The 26514-nt window shown below is 40.7% G+C and overlaps 1 protein-coding gene across 2 annotated transcripts in view; it reads left to right on the forward strand.

Moving 5' to 3' along the window:
- The window catches only part of CPA6 (carboxypeptidase A6), a 76537-nt gene that overhangs the window by 19672 nt on the left and 30351 nt on the right, over nt 1–26514 (forward strand). The window contains exons 2-3 of one of the 2 annotated variants that reach the window (XM_065831502.2): nt 12665–12740; nt 25928–26052. In XM_065831502.2, the coding sequence (XP_065687574.1) occupies nt 12665–12740; nt 25928–26052 (201 nt within the window). Of the gene's footprint in view, nt 1–12664; nt 12741–25908; nt 26053–26514 lie in introns of those variants that run through there. The other variant, XM_071804037.1, reaches the window with a different exon arrangement.

Here is a 26514-nt window from a genome sequence, read left to right on the forward strand (position 1 = left end):
GAGCTTCTATTGTAGGGAGATTTATTTGCCCGTGTAGGGTAGGTATCTTTTAAATGACTACCAATAATGGACTTACAAATTTCGGGGCAATAAACGTCCTGCAATAAATATTTTGTGCTAACAACTGCACATCACAGATGTCAGCAGATGTGAAAATTCAAGACCAGATTCTGGGTTTATGCAAGCAGGTATCACTCCATTGACTTGAATAGAACAATGTACTATATAGGAACAACAACGAAAAAGAAAAGAACACCAACTTCTTCTGGAATATAAATTAAGAGACAGTTTTCTTATTTAAATATGAAATATAAATCTTGCTTCTTACAGTCATAAACACAGATTGCCAAGAAATTACGTATCAGCCTCAAAATTCAGCTGTAGTATTCAGGTGGCATTTATTCCTTGGTGAAGTATTTTACCTCACTTTGGTTAGGTAAATGACCTCACCAAGCACTGTTAATTGATTCATTGTCTATTAATCCTTATTTGTCATCCATATTTTAAAAATATGCATTTATTTTTGCTAATGAGGAACAGGAATAAAAGCCATTCTCAGCTGATTCAAGGAAGCATGTCAGAATGTCCAGAGTGCTTGGGTCAGTATGCAAAGCTCAAAATAAGAGAAGATAAAGTAGCTTAACTATATTGTGCTTGAGACTGTATTGGTTTTTCTTCAAGTATTTCACTGTGTAGATGATGGAGAGAGGACTTCCAGAGGGTGATTCGTATCTTTGGTAGTCTGAACAGTCTTGAGATAACCACCTCTCGTTATGGACTTTATAGGGTTGGGTGGCCTAGCGCAATGTGAAACGGACCTGGGCCTGTAACGTGGCTGTGAGACAGCTATTCAAGAGGTGCTTTGCCAAGATACTGGCTGAAGGTCATTCTTTTTACAAAGTACCTCTTCTCAGCAATTCAGATTCAGTTTTGTGGCTGGCCTGTTCATGAGACTGTCACAATACAACAAAATTGTTCTGTCTATTCACAGCACTTTGCTAGAAGCTGAGGGAGTGTTACCGTAATTATGCAACATGTATCTTCAATATTCCCTTAAGTCAGAAGTGATTTTTTATGTAACTGACACAGCATTAATCTAGTGGAGAAAAAAATATTTCTCAAGCAGCTTATGAAAATGGCAAAATATAATTGCATTAATGGCTGGTGCAGCTGCCTTACAGGAACTGTCTTCAGAGAATAAAAAATTTCATTGCCACTGAAATATTTATTTCAGTTTGATTTTGTTTTTTCAATTTGTATTCAGTATTTGGTGTGTTTTGGTTTTCTTCAGCACTGTAGGTTGCATTTTTCAATGATATTACAGGATGGCATGTCAGTTTTGTGTGAGATACTCAGGACTGGTTTGTGCCATGAGGAAAAAGAAGAAAAGAATTAGCTTTAGAAAATCAAAGCAGAGTCAGATTGCATATATGCATATCAAGACTAAGTTCAAAGATTTAGATGCATCAAATTATGCATAGCTATCTTGTTTGTATGTGTGACGGTGTTGTACGCTTCCTTCCCATTCGTTGCCTGCTGTTAAGTGAGACTGTGAACTCGTGAACCACTATAAACCTGTTTAAATTTAGCACCCTGAAGTCTTTTTTATCCAGACACGTATTTAGGTATGTGCAAGAACCGTGACGTGTATTACAACATCTTTAGAGCTTAAGCCTGTCTTACAGAATCATAGAACAGTTTGGATTGGAAGGGACCTTCAAAGCTCATCTCGTCCAACCCCACTGTGATGAGCATGGACATCTTCAACTCTGTCAGGTTGCTCAGAGCCCTGTCCAGTCTGGCCTTGAATGTCTCCTGGGATGGAGCATCTACCACCTCTCTTGGCAACCTCGGCCAGTGTTTATGTGCCTACACAGGGCCTCTCACAAGAAAATACTGAATATGACTTGCAGGAATGCACAGCCCTGAGGAGTGTCTGCAGTCATCTCCTAAGCAGAGCTCTCTTGGGGCACCTTTCATTTTCTGAAAGGAGCCTGGCCAGGAAGCCCCGCTGTGCTGATTCTTCCCCACTACTCACTCTGTGTTACTTATCATTTCGTTTGGGGTGGGTTTTTTTAAGCTTTTACTTTTGATACTCGAAAACAAAACATGCTGGATCCAGCTGAATGAACAATAAAATCTATGTCAGCCCATCTTAACGAGTTAACTGACCAGCACAAATATCGGTCCTACTCATTGAAATGTTGTGTGGGTAGTCTGCCCCTGAGAAACATTGTGCCAGGCTGCAACTTAAATTTATGGCTATAAAAATGGGTGAGAAGGGTAAATTGTAGTATCCCAGTGGGCTTGGCAAATGCAAACGCGCTGAGTCTTGCACAGCCATTATGAAGGGAGCCCCATGTCCACCAGTGTGACCCTGGGTGGCCTCCACACCCCAGCTCCTACATACAGCTGACCTTAGGCTTTCCATGGGTGCATCTGAATGGCCCTTACTGATACTTAAAACTGCTTTACTTTTTTTTAAAAAAAAAAAAACAAACAACAACAAAAAGCTCACTTTCCCCCTCCCCTAAAAAAACCAGCCCAACAAAATCCATTATGTACAAAATGGAGGTTTTCAAGACAAAGGCACTTCTACATGGCTATTTTGTGGATTTTCACAGCCTGTAAAATGAGTAACGAAGAACAAAACTTTTATGATGATCATATTAAACACACTTTTTGGCTGTTCTTTATTTAATCCACTGATAACATACAAATGCCTCTTAATGTTCAGACTCTACACACAAGTGTACTGTTAATTTTACTGGTGTGTAAGGTGACATATATATCTACACGCAGGTCCTAGATTTGGTTCCACTGGAACACCAACAAACATTTTCTGTCTTTATTCTTATCTAATCTTATGTATGCTTTTGACAAAATATTGCTAGCAGTTCTGCAGGCATTGACCCCTTCAGCTGCTGTTGTGAGCAGTGAGTGTGGCAGGGAGGACTCCCTGCCTGCACCTGGGCTGGTAGCCAGTTCCTCCCTTTGGGCAAATCATCACGTAACTCCTATGGTATGAGAAACAAATGACATGAGGTAGAAAAGGATGTAAAACTCATATTTCCAAACAAAAAGGCTCAGGCAATGGGTTGCGGAGCCTGCAACTAGAGTAAAAGGATGCATAAACAAAAAGACTATATGCATCCATAAAGCTATGTGGAGCAGCTGGACAGGTGTTTTCTTGTTTGTGTGATAAAAATGTTCCACCGTGGCAGGTTTCTAAACCTCATCTCTAAATTCATCGCCAGGGACAAGTGGTCCTCAAGAGGGGACATGCTGTGAGTCACAAGGTTTCTTTTTGTTGTACTAGATCTAGCTCAAAATGTTAAACGTTCACATTAAAAAAAATTAAAATCTAATTTCATCTGAAAATTATGAAAATGTTAATATTAAAATCTGTTATAGTTAGTAAAACAACATATCATACTGCAGGCACATGTACACCTAATTTGCCATCACAGGTAACTGGATTGATTTCAGGAAGGAAGGATGGTTCAGTAAATACACTACAGATTGAAGTATATATGGTGCAGAATTGAAGCTGCACTTTTTAGTGTGCAATTCTTCAAAGCTCTAGATTTCTGCAAGACAACTAATTAGAAACTGAAAATTTTTCATGAAAATTACTTTTCTCTCCTCCTGCATCACACATTTGATTTCGATGTTCATAGAAAGTCTAAGTAAACATTTTTATTTTAATGTTTATTTCAAAATTAGTTTTGAAGTTGACTTAAAGAAAACCCATTACATAATTAAATGTCCAAAAACATTTCCAAAGTTTTCCAATAATTTTATTGCACAAAACCTGACAATGCTAAATGGGAAGTGCATTTGGCGGGATTTGTGTATATTGGTTCCCCAACGACATAGGTTGCTCCTGGTGCACACACAGATGTGCACCTTGTGTCCTTTTGCAGGGAAACGATGTTTGAACATACAGAATTACAGAATCACAGAATCAGCTGGATTGGAAAAGACCTCAGAGATCATCGAGTCCAACCCTTGGTCCAACTCTAGTCTGTTTACTAGATCACGGCACTAAGTGCCATGTCCAATCTCAGTTTAAAAACCTCCAGGGACGGTGAGTCCACCACCTCCCTGGGCAGGCCATTCCAACATGTTGAGGTGCAGGCACTTGGGATTCAGCCTTAAGCCAAAACACATTCAGGTTGTGCCTTAAACTGGGAAATACTCCCAGATATAGCTGTAGCTTTTGCAGGCAGCTCAACTCACTGCTTGGTCTGTTTGTCTCATCAGTATCTTTACTCAAGGCAGTTGGTAGAGAGCAAAAATGACACTGTGTACCAGGGGTCATGGAGACCAACCATCTGGTGTTTTTAATTCAAAGACCCTTATCTTACATCTCTGCTTTATATATATTTAATCCACTCCTTTCCTGCAGTATCATTTTCAGCTGATGTGAAGAATATTCTGCCACAGAGACTGTTCGGGGACAAATTTGCAAAGACTGTTTCACCTTGCTGTACGTGTGCAGGGTTTCACCGTGCTGAAGGACTCCTCTCATTTGTTTTACTCAGAGGCATTCTACCTGGGCACAAAGTTTTACTGTGCCAGGTCAGCATTGTCACCTTGTTGGTGTCCCTGTGGGGAAAATAAGAGGGTTCCCTGTGAGACTCAGTCATCTGCTGTTGTACAGTTTAGCAGTTTACATCATGTTCCTGGGCTTAGTGCTTGCAAATTTATAATTTCTTCTTTGAAATAACATACTGAGATAATGAACAGTTCAGCACCCAAGTCTCTATTACAGTTATCTCAAACACAGGAATAACTGTTCATCCTGTCATGAAAAGGAAAAAACAAGCAAACAAAAGAAATGAAGAGGTAACTGTTGAAATCAATGGAATTACACCAGCATACTGCAGTGACACTGGCAAAAAGAGAAGCAGACCAAGGGTTTTCCTTACTACACTCAGTAAATTTGGTATTTTTCCCATCTTTGTAATCTATGGATCCTGTCTTCCTGCAGAACTGTGGAGAGGCATGTCCTGTTTTTCCTTTATATGTATGGTGGCATTGAATGTGTGCTTTCGATGAATTAAAATACAAAATCACTCTGTGGAAGCAAACTGGGTAATAAGGCATTGCAGAATAGTTGGGGGCAATTTAGCATGCTGCAGACATCTCAGTGCAACAGTATGTCATGCCATAACCTTTTTTAATTTTTACTCCATAAATATTTTCATCCTTCTTGCTGTAACTTGCATAAATGAATAAATACATAGAGAACACTAATGATAAGTCCTAAATTAAAACTAAGCTCACCATCTTGACTTTTATTTTTAAAATATGTATGAGACGATTCCTCTGATCTTTTTTTTATATGCTTACAAACTCACACACTGCCAGTTATTTGTGTTTCTGTGGCAAGTACAGTAATGAGTATAGAAATCCTCCTGCTAACCCTGAAAGCCTTTATACATTCATGAGAGCTTGAGGATCAAGGTCTTAGACTGAGCTCAAGAGATTGCCTATCAGGAATACCCAAATACTTCCAGACTTTGTCCCATTCAGCAACAGGAATTGCTTTATGCTTTTATCCCTCATTCTATATGCCTGGAGTTATTATTACCCACAAAAAAACAATTTATCCCGAAATTATTTCTCAATTTATTTATTCCAGGAAGCTTCTAGGCATGTATTAGAAAAACTTGATGGCCTTAATAACTGAATTAGAAGAACTAGGATGAAGTTCAATAGTTCAAATTTAGAATCATACATAGAAGAATTTCTCCTACAATTGCAAATCCTTGGGTTGGATTAAGGAGAAAAAAAAAATAGCATGTAGCATTCACCCATAGCATGACTGTGGTCTCCAGTGTGTTAGGACCATAAAATTAAGATGGTAGGAGGGGAGACTTTTAAAAGGAGTAACAAAGTTTACATAGCACTTTTGATCCATGTTCGAAAGCAGAAAAGCAGGAACAGGTACAGAGAAGTGTGTCTGTAATAGAAAACAGCTTGAAGAAACCTGCTCCATTTCTTGGCGTGGTGCATGTCTGAGTGTATATGGTTCTCTCTGTAAGATCAAGGGCAAGCAGAGGAAACTGAGAACTGAACGGCAAATAAGACGTATGGACCTCTGGAGGTTTCATATCTTTCAAGGCTTAGAGATGATCTCTGACAGTGCTTGTGACACCATTGAATTCTATTGGGTAAAAGCACGATATTTCACGACTTAAAAGGAGTTGTAGAAGTTTGTTCTTTACTTTCTGTAGAATGTGTATTTACTGCTTTCCATCTGTGGTCCCTGCATTGTTCCCATTACTGTAGCCATATGGAAGCTTAAAAGTCATGAATGTATTTATTGTCTCACTACTCCCACAACTGGAACAGGCTGTCCAGGGCAGTGGTTCAGTCACCATCCTTGGAGGTATTTAAAAGACACGTAGGTGTGGCGCTTAAGGACATGGTTTAGTGGTGGAGTTGGCAATGCTAGGTTAATGGTTGGACTTGATCTTAAGGGTCTTTTCCAACCTAAATTACTCTATTTTAAATTTGAAAGATGCTATCATCCCCATTTATGGGAGTGGGGAGCTAAGCCATGTTTATACTCTCAGCTAAGCACAGCTCTAAGCCTAAGTTTGTCCATCGTGCTCTACAGGGAAGTATGGACTCGGCTACAGAGTCAGGCTGAATGCTTTGCTTTTGCAAGCACCCATGCCTCAAGCACATCCACCAGGACAGAGCCCAGACTTAGGCTCTTGCTCAGGCTGTTGGAATGGATGAGGCAGAGAGGGACCAAACAAACCAGTCCACCACCAGATATCTCTAGCCAAATACAGTGTGTAGTTTTTACAACTGAATGGCAGCCAGCCATGTGGATATAAACCCCATGGAGCTCAACATAAGAAACCTTCTGCCAAGCCTGCACTTAACCTCATTTGTAGATACCTGTGGTGTTTTGCTCACGGTCTTAAAGGAAGTTGGAGCATAAAAAATCTCATGTAGAACTCAATCACCAAAGCATACATACCTTCAGCCTTCTGTTCTTGACACCTGAATTCTGTAACAACCCTCTTTCAGACTTGGTGTTTCTTTGATTTCACTGAGGCCAAGGGCAAATCTCCTGGACAGAATCCCGAGATACTTAACTTGGAAACTGTTGCTGCAATTGTCTGAAAACATACATGAAGCTTAGGATGAACTGAAGCAATTTTGAAGTTCAAAAAAGCTTCTGTGTGAACTTTTAGCATGGAGGAAGGCTGGGGCTGCCGGCAAATGCAGATTATGGACTAGACCATGGCCTAAGTTTAAGCTAACTGATCAGGACATGGATGAAGTATGGGACATGACATGAGAAATTGCTGGACATGATAATGTGAGAAGCTGGCAAAAATTTCAGATAGCACAGTGAAGGATGGCTGGATCCTGCAGAAGGTGGAGGAGTTGTGTGAGAAATGGTTGAATTTTCCAGGTAATTGAAGGGGTGCAGTGGGGACATTTTGCGGACAACAGTACCTAGATAACCATATCAGTAATACCATATGAGGCTGAGATTACCTATACATACTCAATTTGGGTACAGATGTAGCAGATCTGGGATCAATGAGGAAAAAATAATTAGTGCTGAATTGTTTATTTGAGAGGAGATGGATGGAGGAAGCAAGGTACAAGCATAGTGAAAGGGGTAGTCAAGAATGGGACAAGATATAAAAATACATACAACTGATGTAATAGGTCTGGCCAGGGGCACTGACTGGCAGTTCCATGCTTGATCACCACAACTTAGAGTAGTAAGCCAGATTCCTTGGGTCAAAATGGGCACATCCCACATTTTTGCATACCTAATCCTGCACAGGTAGCTCCAGGCCTCCTTTTCATCTGCTTTCCTTCTTTGGCCAGTTTGTTTCTCTTAAGCATGTGTTTGTCTTGTTACATCTTATTTTATTTTCTGCCTGGAGTAACTGCCTTCTTTCCCTGTTCTGTTGCATACGACTGGATGATGTTTGGTCACACAAGATGGTATCGTTATCACACACTTTTTTTTTCCTGAGACAGTGACATACACTGAAGCAACTGGTTCCCACTTTCCATGTGTGATCTAGACAACCATATAGGTTACGTTCATGAGTCATTGGGGGCCATCTTTGCTTGGAAAAGCATTGTTCCTTAGTTGGAATTTAAACTGGAGTTTCTGTAGACGTTGACCTTTCTGGACCATCTGTCTCCAGAATGAAGCTGTTCAAAGGATGAGTTCTAGTAATCTAGTATTAGTTTAGCCCCTAAAGTTTCCTGCATGGGTAAAGTAGGAAATCCTTTTTGTACTTAAAAAACATCTATCAAACTCAGATGTACTATGCCTGGAAATTAGTGGGCATCTTGTAGATAAATTCACTTTTCAGATAAGTCATCTGTGGTATACTGATAAATATCATGCAGTAACATATTTTGCTTCCTCAGCATTTTTGCTTACGTTACCAAAGCAAATCTTTTTCATTCATAATTATAGATAAGCTAGGTCTTCCTTATACCAGGAATAACATCAGTTTTCCTGTCTTAATAACTAAAAAGCAGAAACTATATATAATGCTATCTAGAAAACACAAATGCTGTACTCGTCTGTTTGAGTCAGCATAAAACACCAAACCAAAAAATAACCAAAACACCACATTTGAATATTTCCTAACATTTGGACTAGAGGAAGAATTTAGCAGAGAAAAGGGAATGAAGCAATCAGTCTTTCATCACGAGTAATATCTGATGGCAAATTGGGAATTGACAAGAGGCTTTCATGCTGCAGCATTTTTCAGATGTGTCTCTCAGTGTGTAACTAGTTCCCAAGACCTAATGAACCACTTAAGTGCAGCAGCTATGGCTGTTCTCAAGAACTATAATCCCTCCTCTACCATTAGGAATGGATGCTTGTAAGTGGGGATTTAGTTTCTTTCAGATTTTTCCTATAGGTATTTGATTTATAACATATCATTCCTCAAACTGTGTTTAAAATACTTGTAAAACCTTTGTAAACATGCTTTTATTGAATTCCATGGAAGAGGAGAGAGCTGATTAAGGTTCACATTAGTCAGGAAAATAAAACAGTAAGAAGGATTTTCCTGAAGGAAGTGAGGAATTTACATAAATGCAGTTCGTGCATGTGACTTCAGCAGGGATGTTTCATGAGAGAGAACTACTGATTCCATCAGGAAAGAAGTTGTGTATGTGCTGCAGAATGGTTTCATTGAATCCATCTGGTCTGTTCAGAGATGAGCTAAAAATTATGAAGTAAATAGAAAAAAAGTAAATGAAAAGAGCCAAAGAAGTAAGCCCACAGGTTTTCTTCCGCAGTGGAGGCAGGAATATCACCCTTCACAAGCCCAAGTAGCATATTGTGTGTTTCAAAAGCATCTGTGTAATTTTTCATGCTGTTCTTGAAAATATACAGGAGTAATGGAGGAAACAAAGATCATTGCATGCCAGTGCCAGCCAGCAGCTGGTCATGCGCATTGCTCAGATACAAGGCTGTCCCTGGGGACACCAGCGGTCTGGCTTCTACTCTTTGCTCACCAGTCTCATCTGGTCAGTTCATTTCATATCGCTTAGGTATTGCTCTTTGCAAAGGCTTTCAACTGTGTTTACACAAAATTCAAATAATCTCACTAAATCCTAGCTTTAAATTCCGTTAGCCAAGTTGCTAGTGGTAAATTGAAAGCTTGTCCTGGTTGATGTAAAGTTCTACATTCATTTCTACAAAATAGATCTCGTCTTGCTGATTGTTTAGAAATATATACATATATTTTTAAAAGATTTAGAGGCATTATTGTTAGAAAAATAATCTTGCTTGTATAAACTAGCAGAGTGCTGACATATGTCTGCAGGCAAGACAATATGAATCAACTTTCCCTAGACATATACATGATGACTTGTTTCTTCCTCCTCAGCAGCTAGACATGAGGGACAGCATGGACCTCATTGGGATGGTTCTGAGTGTTTGGGTACAGCTGCCATCAGGGGTATCAGCCACATCAGTCTGTGACCTGGTAGATTTTGTTATTGGCTCTTAACTACTGGATAGACTGTTGGATTTCCACCCTAAATTCAATGAGTACGTGTAGTGTTTAAGGTAATAGTTTGGTTTCTTCAGTGTGAGATGTAACTAGGAAAGCTGTAAAGCTAAAAAATAATCTTAGGACTATGTTCTTTGACTGGTAGATATCAGGAGTAAATGCAGATTTGGTATCTGTGCTTTTCTGAAGAATGTATAATGATTATCCACTGGCTGGCTAGCCTACAGAAATATGTTAGCAGATAGTTCTCAGGAATTCAGTGTATTCCTGCATCTTGCATGCACAAAAAATAAAATTGCCTTGTCATAATGGCTTAACCATCTTTTATAAAATAGTGACAGCACTAGGTATGCTAAACTGCTTGCTATGAGCTCTCTAGCAGCAGACCCAGCCACAGCTTGAGGCATTTCCCAACAGTGTGTCAAGTGATCAATCTGTCACAGCACCCATATTTTCTTGTTCGAGGCAGGTCTTTTCATCACGTTGGAAATGACAGAAGTGCTGAGCTAAGCCAAGGCAGTTTAGAGTGATGTGTATTAATTCAAGACTGTACCTAAGTGATATCTGTTCCTTCATAATTCCATTTTAGCCACGTAACGCATGCTTAGCTATTTATTTCATTACAGTCTGGTTTTCATATGTCGGTTGTCCCGATCCTTCCAGAAATGTCCAATGAATCTTTATTAGTTACTTCACCTTCACATGTCCTGGGCAATCGTTAGTTCTGTTTACTTGTTTTCTTCTTAATAGCAATTTAATATTCTGAAAGAAATGAATAATGGAAAATAATGTCACTGTTTTATGTATGGTCAATTAAAAGCATTTCTTTTCCTTTAAAAGATGCAGTAGTTGTAGTATTCTAGTACTCTAAAGGACTTATTCCTTTCTGTGTAAATTCCTATACAGGAGGTTAAACTTGACTCAGAAGCATAGTAATTTCCCCTAAAATTTTAGAGCTGCCAAATTATAACAACAGTAGTTCAGAAATCTTTCTTATGCATAGACCATTTGTCAAGTAAGATCAACAGCAGCCGAGCAGAATGGACTGAGGTCCACATTTCTGGGTGTATCAGTGTTACTGCAGCCATAACCTAGAGTCTAACTGGACCAAAAACTTTAAGGCCCTGAAGCTGTTGAAAGATTTAGGAGTTTTAAGGCTTGGAACCTGTGTACAGGGAAAGCTCAGCAGGGGAGAGAACTAGAAGTGAAGAGCTTAGACAGAAGGATCAGAGTCTAACCAGGGGGAGCAGATGTTGACTGGAGAAAAAAGACTGAAGAAGAATTGGGGAAGGGAAAATGGCTGCTAGAAAGAGGCAGAGCAAGCTATTTCAGAATTCAGTATTCTTTAGTAGTACTGAATCCAACAACCAGTGCATTCTTCCGAACCACTTACTGACAATATTTAGTACTTACCTATGTATGCTTTAAGGATTCTTGCAACAAAGGTGAGTCCTACCAGAGCTGTAGCTGCAGTACACCAAAGGCAAGACCTGGTGCCTGCTTGCTGGGAATAACAGCAGCTTCGGAGCCTTTCTGAAACAGTGAGGCCAGCAAATGTACCCTCAGCAGTGTTGCTTTTAGGTAGCCCAGTATCTTCTGAGTAGACTCAGAAGCTTCAGGAAAGTAGGAGAGTTTTAAGGGACAAACTTCCCACAGTGCCAAGGGAAACTCTACTGCATAAAACTCCCAGATAATGAGGAAACTGGAGATAAAGAAATTTTTTGAAAGGAGATTCTGGCTAGTGGGTGGAACTGTAGAAATAAAGATATGCATGACCTTCAAGGGCTCTTGGAATAGAAGTACTGATTATCAACGGTAACAATCAAAAAAACTCATCATGTAGGAAAATGATGGAATTAGCCTTGGTCACACAAATTTATTTCAGCCCTCTTGTTTATGGACTGTGATGGTGATATCTTAGTTACATTATCATCCCCTGTATTTTGTATGGTCTCCAACCTCCCATAGTTGGCTGGTGCTCATTGGATGGACAGCTCTTCAGTTTTTTGTTTCCCGTTTCAAAGTTATGTCTGTTGAGATCTGCTAAAGGAAGTGCATAAAATGAGCTGCTATTAATTACTGCCTTGTGAGCATCTGTGAACAGCGATTTACTTCACAAAATTTGTTCAAGCTTTAATAGGTAAAGTAGAAGGCATATCCCTGATGTGAAGGTCATCTCTATTCTAAATTCAAGTCCTCTCTTTAATGCATGAAAACACTGGATTCTTCAAAGCCCATTAAATGTCTAAGCATGCAAAACCAATGTATCTTACCTAATATTGTCCTAAGAAACAGATTAGTTGTTCTGGGAAAAAAAAAAAAAATTTTATCTGAGGCAGATATTCAATATGGAAGATGTCAGCCTCAATGGTTTAAATTAGAAGGAATGAACAAAAGCATTTACATAGAAGTGGAGGGTAAGATAACACCCTAATCTGGAAAGGGCAAATAATTTCTATGAAAGTGTGTATTCCAGGGAGCAGGTTTAAAAGCAGAGCCCCAGTTTGCCCAACATTCTGCAGATGCTGAAAAAAGAGCACAAGTACAGTAGCTATCTGAACGTATTTATTGTTGCATTTTGCTGCTGCAAAGAGCCTTAAAGTGTCAATTCAATGTTCTGTTATTGGCAGTGATAAAGTCATACGAATTGTTCCTGAGAGTGAGAGGGAAACACAAATCCTGAGGGCTGCATTTAACAGGCTTAAGGTGAGTTTGATTATTTTAATCTTCTTTTTCTGATCTTTGTTGAAGATTGTAGTGAGTTAACTGATATGCCTTTCATTTGGCACTTTTTTTTATACTCTGGAAAGCAGGCTTTGCCTATTAAATTCCTAATTTCCCAATAAAATAGTGCAGTTTTATGTTCATTATGCCTGACAATTTTAACAAGAAACACTTATTGCCTTAAAATAATATAGGTGCCATACTTGCAATTTGCTTTTTTTTGCTCTTCTGTTTCTTGCTAGCATACATAGTTGCATGCTTCATTATCTAGCTGATGGTTTTATTTAAAAGGCTGAGTTAATTCAAGATGTGGACACACACAGGAATCAGATAAAGGAGGTGGCTTCAGTTTAAGAATCTCCCTGTCAGAATAATTCTCTAGAGGCAGTTGAGAGAGCGTCTCTAAGACTCAATAGCAAGACAGATGGCCTTTTTGTGCAGATGTAAGTGAAAAGCAGTGGTGCCACTGTAGCAGCACAGCCCTCTGCAGCATGCTGCATTGCCAGCACGAACAGTCTTTCCTCAGCAGGGTGGCCCATGACCTCAGAGGAGAATGGGGCATAAGCCAGGCCTTTGGCATGGGAAGGACTGTACCACACACATGTGCTGACCTCAGGCACTGGGATGGGGACAGATGTCATTAGTAGTCTCCAAAACACGGCCTAACCAAAGCAGAACCAGGGAGGTACCAACTTCATCACCATGTTGAGTTTGTTCCAGGAGCTGAACGCGAGTCCCAGGCTGTGCTGCTTCAACTGTGTTAGCTCATACTCTGCTTCAGCCTGGTGGGCAATGCTTGACTTCTCCCTGTACCTGTGGAAGTAAAGGAGTTTGATGGGCAGCCTTGCAGGCAGCAGGAACAGAAGCTGAAGTCGTTTGGCCCAGTGAACTCAAGCCTTCATTTGTGTGTGGCTGGAAAGAGCTGTATGGACATACACAAAGGAACATGTTGGTAACTTTGGCCCATGTTATGACTCAGTTTTGGGTCACAGCAGAACACCAGTGGTACCACAGTGTTGGGAGCCATATGCAAAACCTCTGGGCTGCTCACTGCCCTCAGGTCCAGCAAACTCTTGGGCAGTCTGTGATGTTGCTCTGTCTTCCATGTTGAAACCTCATGTAAATTATTGTGTTCTCACTGAGGCAAATAATGAAGGTGCATCTAATTTTGTTATCCAATTGTTAACATTGGGATGCAAGTAAATAAAATTTCAGTCCCCATACCAGATCAAACAAAATTAAGATCTTGAAATAGCTCTTACACCCTCCCGAAAAGCATTCCATCTTTTAGTTATGATCAAGCTTTTTTGCTACCATTTTTTAAGAAAGTGGACAGAGCTACCTTAGGTTCCTCAGCCCAGGAGAAGGCTCACTGCTGCAAATACTCCAGCAGTCAAGACATTGGTGCCTTCCTAGCTTTAAGTAGAAAAGCTGAGGCTCTCTTCATCACCTCTGTGTTTTTTAACGATGTGTTCAGTTAGTTCCCCACTCAAGATCTTACCTGTTGTAAATCCCGTTCTCAAGACATCCAACCTATGCACATGCTGCATGAGGAATTTCAATGTTAAACAGAGGCGGTGTCTTGGTACTATGTATTATAGCATTTTGTACTGTAATGCCCAGCTCTCCTGAAGAATATTGTCATATATTTGTTTCTGCAGTGCTTACTAAGGGCCTGACCCTCAACTGTGAATGTTACTGTAATACACCAAAAAGGATAATTGTTTTACTCCAAATTAGGAAAAAAAATCTTACCATAAACCAAAGAAATACATGTGGGAGCTGGTTTTTGCATTAATTTCTTCCCCCTGGATGCAGGAACATAAAGAGAGAGCACATGTGTTTTTTCCTTTCTCCTCATATTGCAAACCCTGCAAAGCAAAAGGGTTACTCACCTTCCCGCAACTGTTTCTCATTACAGAGCTCCCTTAGGCTCCCAGAAAGAGATTCCTTCACCCAATTCCATCAAAGTGGGAGCAGCAGAAACTTAAATAAATAATTGCATGCTGTAGCTCTGAGAGTAGGATAATAAAATTTTGGCAAACTACATCGGAATCTGAGTAGTTAATTAGAAAGTGATTGATTTTGATGAGGTAGTAAGCAGAGAAGATTGAAGGAAAGGCTGAAAAAAAGAGGGAGTATTGACACCCAGTTTCATGAAAACAGGCTGGATTTGGCTGCGTTTCAGGTCATTTGGCTGCGTTTCAGGTCTTGGGGCTCTTCCATGTGCAGCTGCTTCACTGCCCATCTACATGGGGTCAGACAGAAAGAGACACCTGGGGAGCTAACAAGTAATGGATATGTTTAACATTAATTTCTCATTGTCTTCCGCCCCCTCCTGCCCCCCTCCCTTCCCCCAAAAAATCTGAAGTTATTCACTCACGACGAAGTGGATTGACAATGGCACTTCTCAGAAGTGCCAGGTACTCACAATACCAACCACAGGCAGTAGCAGCTGCAAGTCACCAGCCCCTCCAAAGAACCATGTATTTAGAGTTGTGCAACGTTTCAAGTCTCTGTGTCGGTCTCTCCTGTCCTTCCCCTGAGCTCAGACTTCCAGAGTTGGGAACAAAGCCGACACTGGACTTAGATTCAATTTTTTAAATATGAGTCTCTAAGCACAATGCTGATAATGTGCTTTGGAGAAAACTGAAGACAGTACTCCAAAAAAAACCGCACCAATGATGGAAAAAATTGCTGTGAACAAAGCCCAGCTATAGTCCTGCTGCTGTCTGAACACAGTATGCCTGACAAACAACAGAGATATGAACAGCGGGGTCAACGGAGATATACAAATTGCTATAATTACAAGTAATGGGCTTTGGATTTTTACATTTTAGAGACAGAAAACCCAGAACTGGTTTAAGACACATCTCCTTTGAATCCATTTTGGTTTGAGCAGTAAATTAATACCAACCTGTTATATTGCTCACACGTTCTGTTCCTGAAGGGAAAAACAAAGCCAGAACCAGGATCCTTTGAAGACACAACAGTTTTGTATCTATGTAACCGTCAAATAGCACCAGTTTAGTTTTGTTTTTTTTTCCAATAAAGTATTTTTGGATTAACTTCAAGTAGTTGGTCTGTTGAAGAATGTTAATGTTTTATTTACAGCCATTTCAGGAGTTCCACTGAACCTGAGTTATGACATGGCCTGGTAGTATTCTCCAGCATTGTCAGGTTTAGAAGAACAAGAAGAGCCAGTGAAAATAAAAGTTACGTCACTTTTTGTTCTCGGAGTGAGAATATGTGCACTTGGGTGTAAATACAGACATATGTTTCTCTACCCTGGCACGTCAGTCTATTAGAGATGAGTTATGTTTCAAAGGTACCAAACGTTATGCTCCATAGTGATGTCAGGATTAGTCCCCCATTTGTCAACCTGAAGGATCACAGAAACTGGAGTGCAAAAGTCAAGTTTGGGGAGCCCAGTTTGCCCCCAGCGTGATCCATGTTCCATGTTTTGAATAAATTCCCAGGAGAGTGCAAACACAGAGTAGATTCTGCACAAATGGATCATATTCTCATTACAGGATTTCCTCGCCTACCACAGACCATCTATTCTGGTGAGAGAAAGAGGAGACAATCCTGCCTGTCCCAGGCTCCCTCCTGCACTGTGTCTGGTGCAGGGAGCTTTGCTATAAACTCTTGGTGTTCTGTGTTTTTCCAGCCACTTCCTTCTGCCTTTAAGATCTAATCTCGTAATGCAGAGGCAATTAGTCTTTGCCTTTGGCGTATCTTTCATAATCCAAAGAATTAAAAGGAAAACTCATCTCTCTCCAGTTTATATGAGCATATCCTTCTGAGGGCCTTCATCACAGAGAGGTCTGAGAAAATTATTCTGATTGTCCTAATATAATACAAAGCAGTGTATTTCAGTGTCGAACAGAGAATAAAGCAAATGCAAAGATACCTCTTCTTATCTCCCACTGATTTGGACAAAGGGAAGACAATCAGGAAGAAAATAAACAAGCACTAGAAAGAGTGGCAATGTATCTTTTCAGTCATTTTGTTTTATATACCTGTTTCTTAATGACTGCCCTCATCACTGATTTTTCCTGAGTAGACTTCGTCATTTACAGTCTGGTCTAGGTGCTTTATTTCTGTGGCCTGCTTGACATTTAGGGGCATTATATTTCATGGAAATAATATAAAGTGAGCACACTGCTGACAGATTTGCTTAAGGAAAACCCATGGCAGATTACAGTTTTTAAATGCCCCATGTAGGAAAGTGGTGGGAAGGTACCAATCTGTTACATCCTTCTGGAATTAAGCGAGCTGTTGTTTGCCTCACCTGATTCGGCAAAAAGAAAGAAGTACCAGGGTAATGGGGAAAGAAGTGGGGAGAGCTTTGCCTTCTGCCATGCTGAAGTCAGTGCCATAGAGATCAGCAGGTTGCAAGGTCCGTCCCTTCTGGGAAGAGGATGAGACACAAAAGGAGTCCTTTCTTGGAGGATCATCTTGGAATTGGCTGTATGTCTTGCTGTATTTGAAGTATCTTAGCATATGCCCCCAGTGATTTCCATGGGCAGCAGTGACAGCCTTGCCACAGACTAAGTGCAAAACTCACAGAAGCTGGATGAATACCCAGGGGCTTTAGTCCACATGGAAACCTTTTGATCTCAAACAGGACTGCTCTGGTACCAATACCTGAGCTGTAAGGCTAACTCATACACATTTACAGAAGATGTAGTCCCTTCGGACTGTTTTAAAATTAGCATCTGGAGCTCCTTAGGAGGGATATTTGCTCCTTTCTTTTTTAAGGGAAAAAAAGCCCATATAATGCTTAGTGTAATAAACCCCTGAAACATGCATGAAGTGTATAGGCTCTGCTTCAATACAAATGCCATTGCCTATACTGAGTGAATAATGGATAATGAACGTTTCATTCCACACATTTAACTTTTGGTTCATGAATTGCCCAAAGGCAAATCACATTAGTCATAATCACTTGCTGAGTAATTTCCACAAATTAGTTTTGGTCTGTAGCTCCATTGCCCACAGTTCTTTGTTATTAATCATTATTATAAGCTGATTCCTTCATTGACTGGTTCAGTTAACTTGCAGGTGACAAAACATAGCTTTTTTCCCTGATGGGATGAACATAGCATGTAGACCTGCACCGCCAGTAAAAATAGCCGTACAGATGACAATTTGTCTGCTGTGAATTCTGTAAAGTTGCTTAAACTTGCATGTATTCAACCAATAAACTCATGCTCAGTAACCAAGCAAAGAGAAAGTTGACCGGCCACCATCGCAGCCTGCAAAGCTTGTCCTAGCCAGGCAAAGCAGTGTTGATCGCATTCCCCCCCACCAGCCCCCACTCTAGGGCCATAGTAACACCATCTCTCCAGAGCGAGTTCTCAGAAAGCTCTTAGGCTCTTGCACTGCCATGTCTGCAACGCTTTCTTAGGGCAATACCTGTCTGAGGTCGTAAGAAATGAGGCAGGTGAGGAACAGAGAGTTGTGCTCTCTTTTGAGGCAGGAGATGCCAGTTTCTGGTTTTCAGTAAGTGACAAAGGCAGTGGCAGCTGGGAGATGCCATCAGTATGTATACAGTCGTATGCATCTCTTGTCTCCAGCATGTTCCTTCATCACATTGCTTCCAGTTTTTCTGGAGAAGAACAATAAGAGCCTGGTAGCTCTGCTTCCCACCAGCTACCCCAGACCTTTGAACACCTTTTGCACAGTCCCCGTGCCAAAGACAACTGGAGCAGATATGATGGTGAGTGTGACAGGGGTGACTTCCTCCAACTTTCATGTAAGGTGACAAATATGTTGCATAGCAATGCTAGGGAACATTTTCATATGGTTGTGATAGACTAAAATGCAGCAAACTCTTTAGCAGTTTAAGTACAAACTCGTGGAGTTCTTTATTTTTCTAGCTGTAAATCACTGTCACAGTTTCTGGATTGGCTGCTGCTCTAACACAACCACAGGCACCGATCTTAAGTCTCAAATATTCTGCTGCAGCCCTTTGCTCTTAAAAATACTATCTCTTTTTATAGATACAGTACAAATCTATATTCCTGACCTAGTGTTTAAGACCAGAAATACCTTTTTGCAGGGTAACTGTTTTCACACTAATAATTTGCAAATGATTACAGTAGTCAATAAACAAAAGAGAATTATTTAGGAGGATGGTACCACAGTGACCCAAGTATTACAGAGCTGCCCACTCTCTGTACCCCAGCACTTCTCTTGTCCATCCATTGTCCTTCTGCCTCATACACCTCTCCAATGATTGTTTATTGTCTCCTGCTCTTTCTTGTTCAGGCGACAATTTGAGGAGCCTGTTGTTGATTTATGAGTCTTTTCAAGTTTTTAATTCTGTTGGACCTGACTGACATGAACAAATGTCACATTCCCAAGTGCTTTGCAAAGAAACAAGGAGTTGCTCAGGCCCTCACACCCAGCAGATCCTGTTTATCTGCCCTGGAATTTTCTTTTGCAAGCGTTAGTTTTGAAGCACTACTTGATTTGAGCCTTGACTGATAATTTCTACTCCATCGGTGGTCTACAAGCCCTTTTATCATATACGGCTGACTGGTATTGGGCTCTTTGTATAGGTAGCAAAGAAGCTACTGCTCTGTGAACATTCCTGGCATAATGGAGTTAGGCCACTCATTCTTCAGTAGCTTTTTTTAAAAGAAATTCCTGGGCACAGCCAAGCACTTCTTTAACTTTGGGAGAACCCAGACTTGGAGGCCTTGAAGCCACAATGCCAATTGCCTTTTGTGTGCTTTTCTAGCCTCTACGGCAGCTGCTTATCCGTTGTAATCCCTGAATTGATCCTGTCATTGCAGTTCAGGGAATCAGAAAAATATCTCATGGGGAAAAGGATCACTTGGCTATAAATCTGATAGTTTACAGCTCCATAGGCAAATGCTGAAAAGGGCTTCAGAGAACAAAAGCCCATCTGAAAAAGCAGTAAAAAAGCCTATCAGCCCAAATGGAGCCATTCCTGCTTTGCAGAAGGAAAGAATTAGTTCAGTGTCCAGGGCTGTGTACATTGTACTTTGCACACACAGCAAATATATCTAAATAGCCAGATGCTTTAGTCATCGGGCCAAATTTCACCCTAACTCATAGTTAGGGTTCCAGTCAGATGTGCATACAGTATTTCAGATGCAGAGGGAACTTCAGGTGACAACAGAGGTTATTCGTCAATATATCAGAATACATGTCTGTGAATCTTTTGTCAGGCTCAGAAGAAAAATGTTGTTCCAGGAAAACATTAGTAGGAAGGTGCAACACGAAACAGGAGAGCCCAGGTAGTGAGTGTATCATTCTCATAAGACACCGAAAGCCTAGACTTTCTGAGATGGAAGGAATCTGCTTCCTCTTTTTCTGGTGAGCAGGCATGGGTCCAGGCTCAGCAAAGCCATCAGCACAGCCCTATTGCTTCAGTGAGAGGAGGATCAGACCCAGGGCTTATTATCCCATTTCTCATGCGGTGCAGCAACAACTACAAAATGAACCAAATAAGAAACAAAATAGGGTTTTGATTGAGTTTTTTTAATGAGTCTGTTAAAGACTGTTTCACATCTTTCACATATACTTAGCCCAGTGGCATCTGTACTTGTAAGAACAGATATTCAATTACCATATAATTGTGTATGAGTTTTTCCTCAGTGACTCTCTTGAGGAATAGCCTATGAGTTCTTTTCTGCAGTGTAAAATTATACTAGTGGAAGTAGAGTGGCAAGACCATTTACTGTGTTACAGTTCCACAAAGACCCGCAAAACTCAAAACTTCAAGCTGTGCATTGTTCACATTCTGTTCCTGCCAGTGTTATGGCTACTGCAATCCCATTAATCAATCCCAATTTATTGGCACAATTATTCTTACCAATCTCACTGAAAAGCAAATAAATACTGAAAAGTTAGAGCCAATAAAATGTCTAGTGTGCTCAATCAGAAACTTAAATTACTTTGCACCAGTAACTAGGGCTACCCTATTAGTCATTTTAGAATGCACAGGGAGTCCCACATTTAATTTGCAGTCAAGACTGTCAATTAAGTTCCTTAATTGACAGGAGCAAGTGAGGATGAAATCAGTCCTAATCCTGGAAATATTTGCAAGGGTGAGGACATTAGAGGTGAACAGCTATAATCATCCACCAGTGTCAGTGCCAACAGGAGTCTGTCTTCATTCATTCTTTGTGAATGTACCAAAAGAAGCCTAAAACGTCATCTTCTTGCACATTATACATGTACATGTGAGGGCTGTTTGTGTATATACATATATGTAACTATGTTTCTTGTGTTTTATATGATGAAGCCCTGGACAGTCAGACCTCTGACAACATTATTGAGACTAGAGTGGTTTCTACATCTATTCCCTGTGTTTTCCTATCGGATTTCTAATTGAAAACATATCTAATGAGTTTCAGCACTACTTAGCTTGTTCACATGTCTATACACACGCATGTGAATGTAAATGGAAAACCCATACAACCTGAGAGAGCCCATGACACGCTTCTAGAGCCCATGAGCAAAGAGCACCATGGCGTGCATTACTGACTGTACATTCCCTTTTACAAGAGGCTCAGAAATGCCAAGCCGATTCAACTGATGGCATCATAACAATAATTATAGTTGGAACTTTACAGTTGACAACATTTCTCAAATAAATCTTTTCGTAGTGATGTGAACGGCAAGGCCAGTTTTGGCACATGTATTGCTATATACAGCTCACTAAGTATAAAAACTGGAATTGCAAGGTAAATAAAGCATATCAAAATTGCTGTCTTCATGGGGTATAACACAGATAAATCATAGAAACAATTTTGTCCAGATATTAAGTGTAAAGTATTACAGAATTATTCTAGCTATTTTCAGTGACAAGCACGAGTCGTCTTTTGATTGATGCGCGATCGCGGACTTGATGAGAGTGCTAAGCATCTTCATTTCAGGCTAAATAGAAGAAAAAAATGAACATCCATTTATGAAAGGGTACTGAGAAACAACTGGAGGCTACTGCTGAGCAAATGGCTTTTAATTACAAAGCATGAGCTGGGCTAAGCCTTATGTTCCAAAGAAGCTGAGGATTACTTTCAGTGACTTGAAGAAAGGAGTGTGGGATTTATGTAGCCATGAGTCTGTTGCTGGGGAAAAGCAAGGAGACTTGTGTCCTCTTGGTCCCCCTTTCCACAGGCACGAAACAAGCTGGAGGAAAACCTGGAACCAGTGAAGAAAAAAACTCCTTGGTCTGGTTTCTGTCTTGGCAGGGCAACAGAGCTTTGTGTACACCATTTGTGATATGTGGGATTACACCAAGGAAATGTTTGTCTTTTGGGAAAATTACTTGTATCATTTTTAATTTTGGAAGAAATTCTGAATTATCTTAGCTCAGCACCCAAATATTTTAAAAATAATTGTCCCCTTGCCTTGTGTTTACTTTTCATCACCACGCTGAGCAAAATCCAGAGACATGACTGATGGGTTCAGGGTTGGTGTAGTTTGGAAGGTGTCCACGTAAGAGCTGATACATTTGTACTGTTCAGCTGACTTTAACACCTCAGTTTAAAAAGAAACTGCCTACAATAAAACAAAGCCTGTTGGCTTTCCCAAGCACAAGTGGAATCCCAGGGACTTTTATAGGACGAGTAAGGTTAAAAAAAGAATGTGCGGTTAAAACAGCATATTTACTGTGGAGTCACGATCAATTATCTCTTATATTTACCTTGTTAAATAAAGTGATAAATCCTCTGGGAAAAGGGCTGTGTCTCTATACCATTTATTCTCATAGAAAGTGGGTCTGGATGCTCATGTTTCCAGTGAGATTCTGGGAAAGAGCATTCGCTAGGCAACTGCAGAGCCATCACTGTCCCCAAGAACAGGTACCTGGGGTCCCATCTGAGTGCAGTAGCCCGTGCCAAGTCATTGGTGTCCAGGTCCCAAGTCTGAGCCTGCTGAAAAATCCTGCCTGGGCTCTGCTTATTGTCCAGAGATTTAAAACATCCCAAGCCACTCTAAAGGTAACCTATGCCTGACAGGTAGGAAAGGACGTCAAAAGGAGACAGTTCTGCAAGGCCCAGTCAAAGGAAATGAGAATATTTACATTTGCAGACATACCCTAAAACATATCTCCTTTCCTCTAGCCTCAAGTTTCTAGGTGCATTTTGAGGATCAAATATTTGGCTGTGTGCTCAGGATGTTCTGTAAGATTTCTGCATCTGTTGGTTTTGGTAGCCAGATAATTTTCCCCCACCTAGCACATCCTACCACCCACACAGCAAATAAATGTCTTTTGGCACTGACAGGTACACCATCCATAGAATACCTAATGTGTAATATGTGAGGATAACAACATCCCGTCACAGATAGGAAGGAGAATAGGAGAACAGTTGATATCACTGCCACTCACTATCCAGCGGAGCCCAGCATGGAAATCCAAGGCATGCTTGCCATAGGAACGATGCTGAAAGAAGAGTGATGACTCCGACAGAGCCCTCAGTATCCATGAGAAATGCAGCCTCCTAAAGTTGACAGTGAGTAAAGGAAAGCTGGACTTGCTCAGTCCAAACATGCCTGCTCTGAAATCCATCTTCTGTTTGTCAGTTTTCGTGCGCTGTCTCTATGTCACGCCAAGGACAAGCTGAAAGCTACAATATAAATAAGATGTCTGCTGGATGAATGTGCTGCTTCTTATATGCTTTATAAAGTAAAATGAAGTCAGCAATTGAAGTGGTGCTTTGGAAGGCACAGGTAACATCTCCCAGATGAGCACCGAATCCTTTGTTTACATTGCAAAGGATGAGAAGTGGGAGTCAAATGAAACCGAACTACCCAAATAGGGAACTGAATTGGAGTGATTCATATTCTAAAAATGGGATTTTTTTGTCTCACTTCCAGGACAATGCCAGCAGGGAAAGACTGCATTTTTGCCAGAAGAGGATAGCAGTGTGCAATATACAGCTGATTTCATTAGTTAAAAGAAGATTACTTCTGCTTTTGATATTCCCTTGAACCAGTATTGTGAGTGACAATTACAATACCTCCAAAATTAAAACGCTCTGTGATGTTGTAGCCAATAGTGCGAATATTGGTTGGTTTATCCCCTCCACAATGATGGAGAAATTCAACCAAAATAAATTATTATCAAGAATGAAGACAATTATCAGATGTATCTCTGTTGTGATTTTTTTCATTTTTGTAGCTTTTATTTCCAGTTTTTCCTGCTTAGATAATGCAGTTGGCTAGGAGACACTTCACTTCTGCTGCCCTTAGCTGACGTGTAACAATTTGTTGTTATTTTTATAAAGTTGTCTTAGGCTGAGTTGATTGATATGCTGTTAAACCAAGAGCAACAAATAAACCCTCCATGATGTGTACTTTTAGGGGTAAATCTTAAAAAGTCAAATACACATTTCTAATTGAGCATATGTGAAATCAACTGTGTTGAATTAGAGAGGAATTTCAGTGGATGCCTGTAATTAATCAAAATATGAAAGACAGATAAACTAACAAACATAAGGTGTTAGTGCAGTGAGAGGATCTTTATTTATAAGCTGCATTTAGCACCATTTAATTCATGAGTTTGGTTTCTGCTGACCATCTGTCATAGCTGCTGTTGGCCTCACGAGCTTCCTGAACTTTGCCAGTCCTTGTGTTAGACTTCAGAAGATGCTGTGCCCACCCACCACCATCACATGGAGCCACAGACAATATTGTGGCTGCATGAAACAAAGAGTGGTTTTGGCAGGAGGAGAAGAGGCTGCCCCCCTGTGTTTTGGTTTTTCTCCATCCAAAGTAGCAGGCATCTCATTGGATTAACTGGACTAAAGTCACTGCTGCTTGAAGAGGTAGCATCAAGTTCAGTGTCAGATGCCATCTTGGTAATCAGAATGTTCTTACTCAGGGCCTCTCAAATGAGGTTCATAGCAAGACCAGGTGAAATGCATTAGATATTTCCAAAACAGTTTGTATGGCGTAGAAGAAGTCAGGAGCTTTTAAAATACAGATTATAAAAGCCTTCTTAGAAACCTGGAGAGCAAGCAAAGCAAGGGACGCTCATGAGCTGGAACCATGACTTTCCTAGCTGCAGCTTGGCACAGTTGTTTCAAATAAACTTCAGAAGATGATTATCAATTATTAATTCTTTTAAAATTCTCTTTAAGAAATGTGGTGACATGGTAGTCCCCACCAATTCACCTCTTTGTATTCAGCTCACAAACACATTTTTAAGGCCTGTGCATCTTGACATGTATATTTGTCACATTGACACAGAGCTTGTTGCTGAGACTCCTTTCCATAGTCTCCTGTGACTATTCAGCAGCTCTGGGAAGAGATTTCGTTAACTTGAGTTCTTGCCACTGTCCTTGCACTGTCTGAGGAGGAACTGTTCTCAGCTGTGATGAACAGTATCTGCATCGGTGGTTGTTGCAGCTGAGCGGTACACCACCATTTTGCTACAGTGTGCAGGACACTGAGCGCCAAAACCTTGTTTGCAGAATTTCTTGCTTTCTTAAAAATTCATATTCTGGGCTAAAATTTCCAAGTGTATTTCGGTGGGCAAGAAGCATCCCTTAGGTGTGCTCAGATAGAGATAGCCCATTAATAATTGTGCTGTCATTTAGTAGCTGTTGTTTTTTGCAAGATTGTAATCATTTTATCATCTTAATCCTGCTATTTTTTCATTTCATATAAAATTATTGGGTAGATCACAGCTTCCTTCACAATATTGGTGACCTTCACTTAGTGAGCTCTGATCTCTTTATTATCAAGAATAAAACTTGAATACACTTTGCAAACAACACTGGTGTATGCCACGCTTTCTACCTCTCTTTAGTGTTCAAAATACCTTGCGAAATAAAAAAGAGTCATGAACTCCGTTGGAGCTAATACACAGGGATGCGTAGTAGTGCAAGGAGGCGCATGAAGGTGGAGGTAGCTTTTGTTCCAAGCTGTTTGAGCAGGCACATTCTTGAGACTGTGCTCTCTTCCCGTTGGCAAGTCTCCCATGAGAGTTGTGGTAAGCTGGACACAATCATTCCTCAAAATCTGCTCCATTAGCGTAGATGTCGAGCTGGACCAGACAATGCAGTTTTATTGTCTGTACCATGCCTAGAGTGTTTGCCTACATAGCTTGAAGCGTGCCATCTCCTGGATTTCCCCACCTACACTGAATGCATATGAATTACAGGTTGGTTCCTGCACTACAGGTGGACCTGTGGCAGCCCAGCAGCCCCTTCCACATCGTTGAAGGTATGGTCACCGACGTGCGACTACCACGGAACGCGTCCCAAAGTCTGCTGCCCTACCTCCAGCAAGCAAACATCCCGTACACGTAAGCCTGTGCTTCCCTTTCTGTGCCTCACTCCGGAGACTGGGCCTCCAAGGCAGGGCTGTGGCTACCACACCAAGTGCACTTGAAAATACATTCCACATCATAGCAATTAGACTGGCAGACAGCGAGACATTGCCAGGAAAACAACCGTTTTAATGGGAGAACAGAAAATCTCCCACAGGCAGGCAGCTTTAATTAAATGTCCTCCTTTGGAGTCAAGCTGAAGTGTTTTCAATGTATATGAAATCACATCTGTTAAGAGAGGGATGGTAATTACTAATTCTACCGCCTGGTTTGCCTCTCTCTGTATTTAACAGGAGCTGGGTTTGTTTACAAGTGTGCTGCACACACGGAGACAAGCCTTCTGCAGGAATTATACAGGAATGTACGGGTTCTGTTTTATAACTCTCCGTTGTGACCCAGCACAAGTCATACGGAACAAATACATGCTCAGGATCACAT

Source organism: Patagioenas fasciata, chromosome 2 (assembly GCF_037038585.1).
Source record: "Patagioenas fasciata isolate bPatFas1 chromosome 2, bPatFas1.hap1, whole genome shotgun sequence".
In the NCBI taxonomy this organism is placed as follows: Eukaryota; Metazoa; Chordata; class Aves; order Columbiformes; family Columbidae; genus Patagioenas; species Patagioenas fasciata.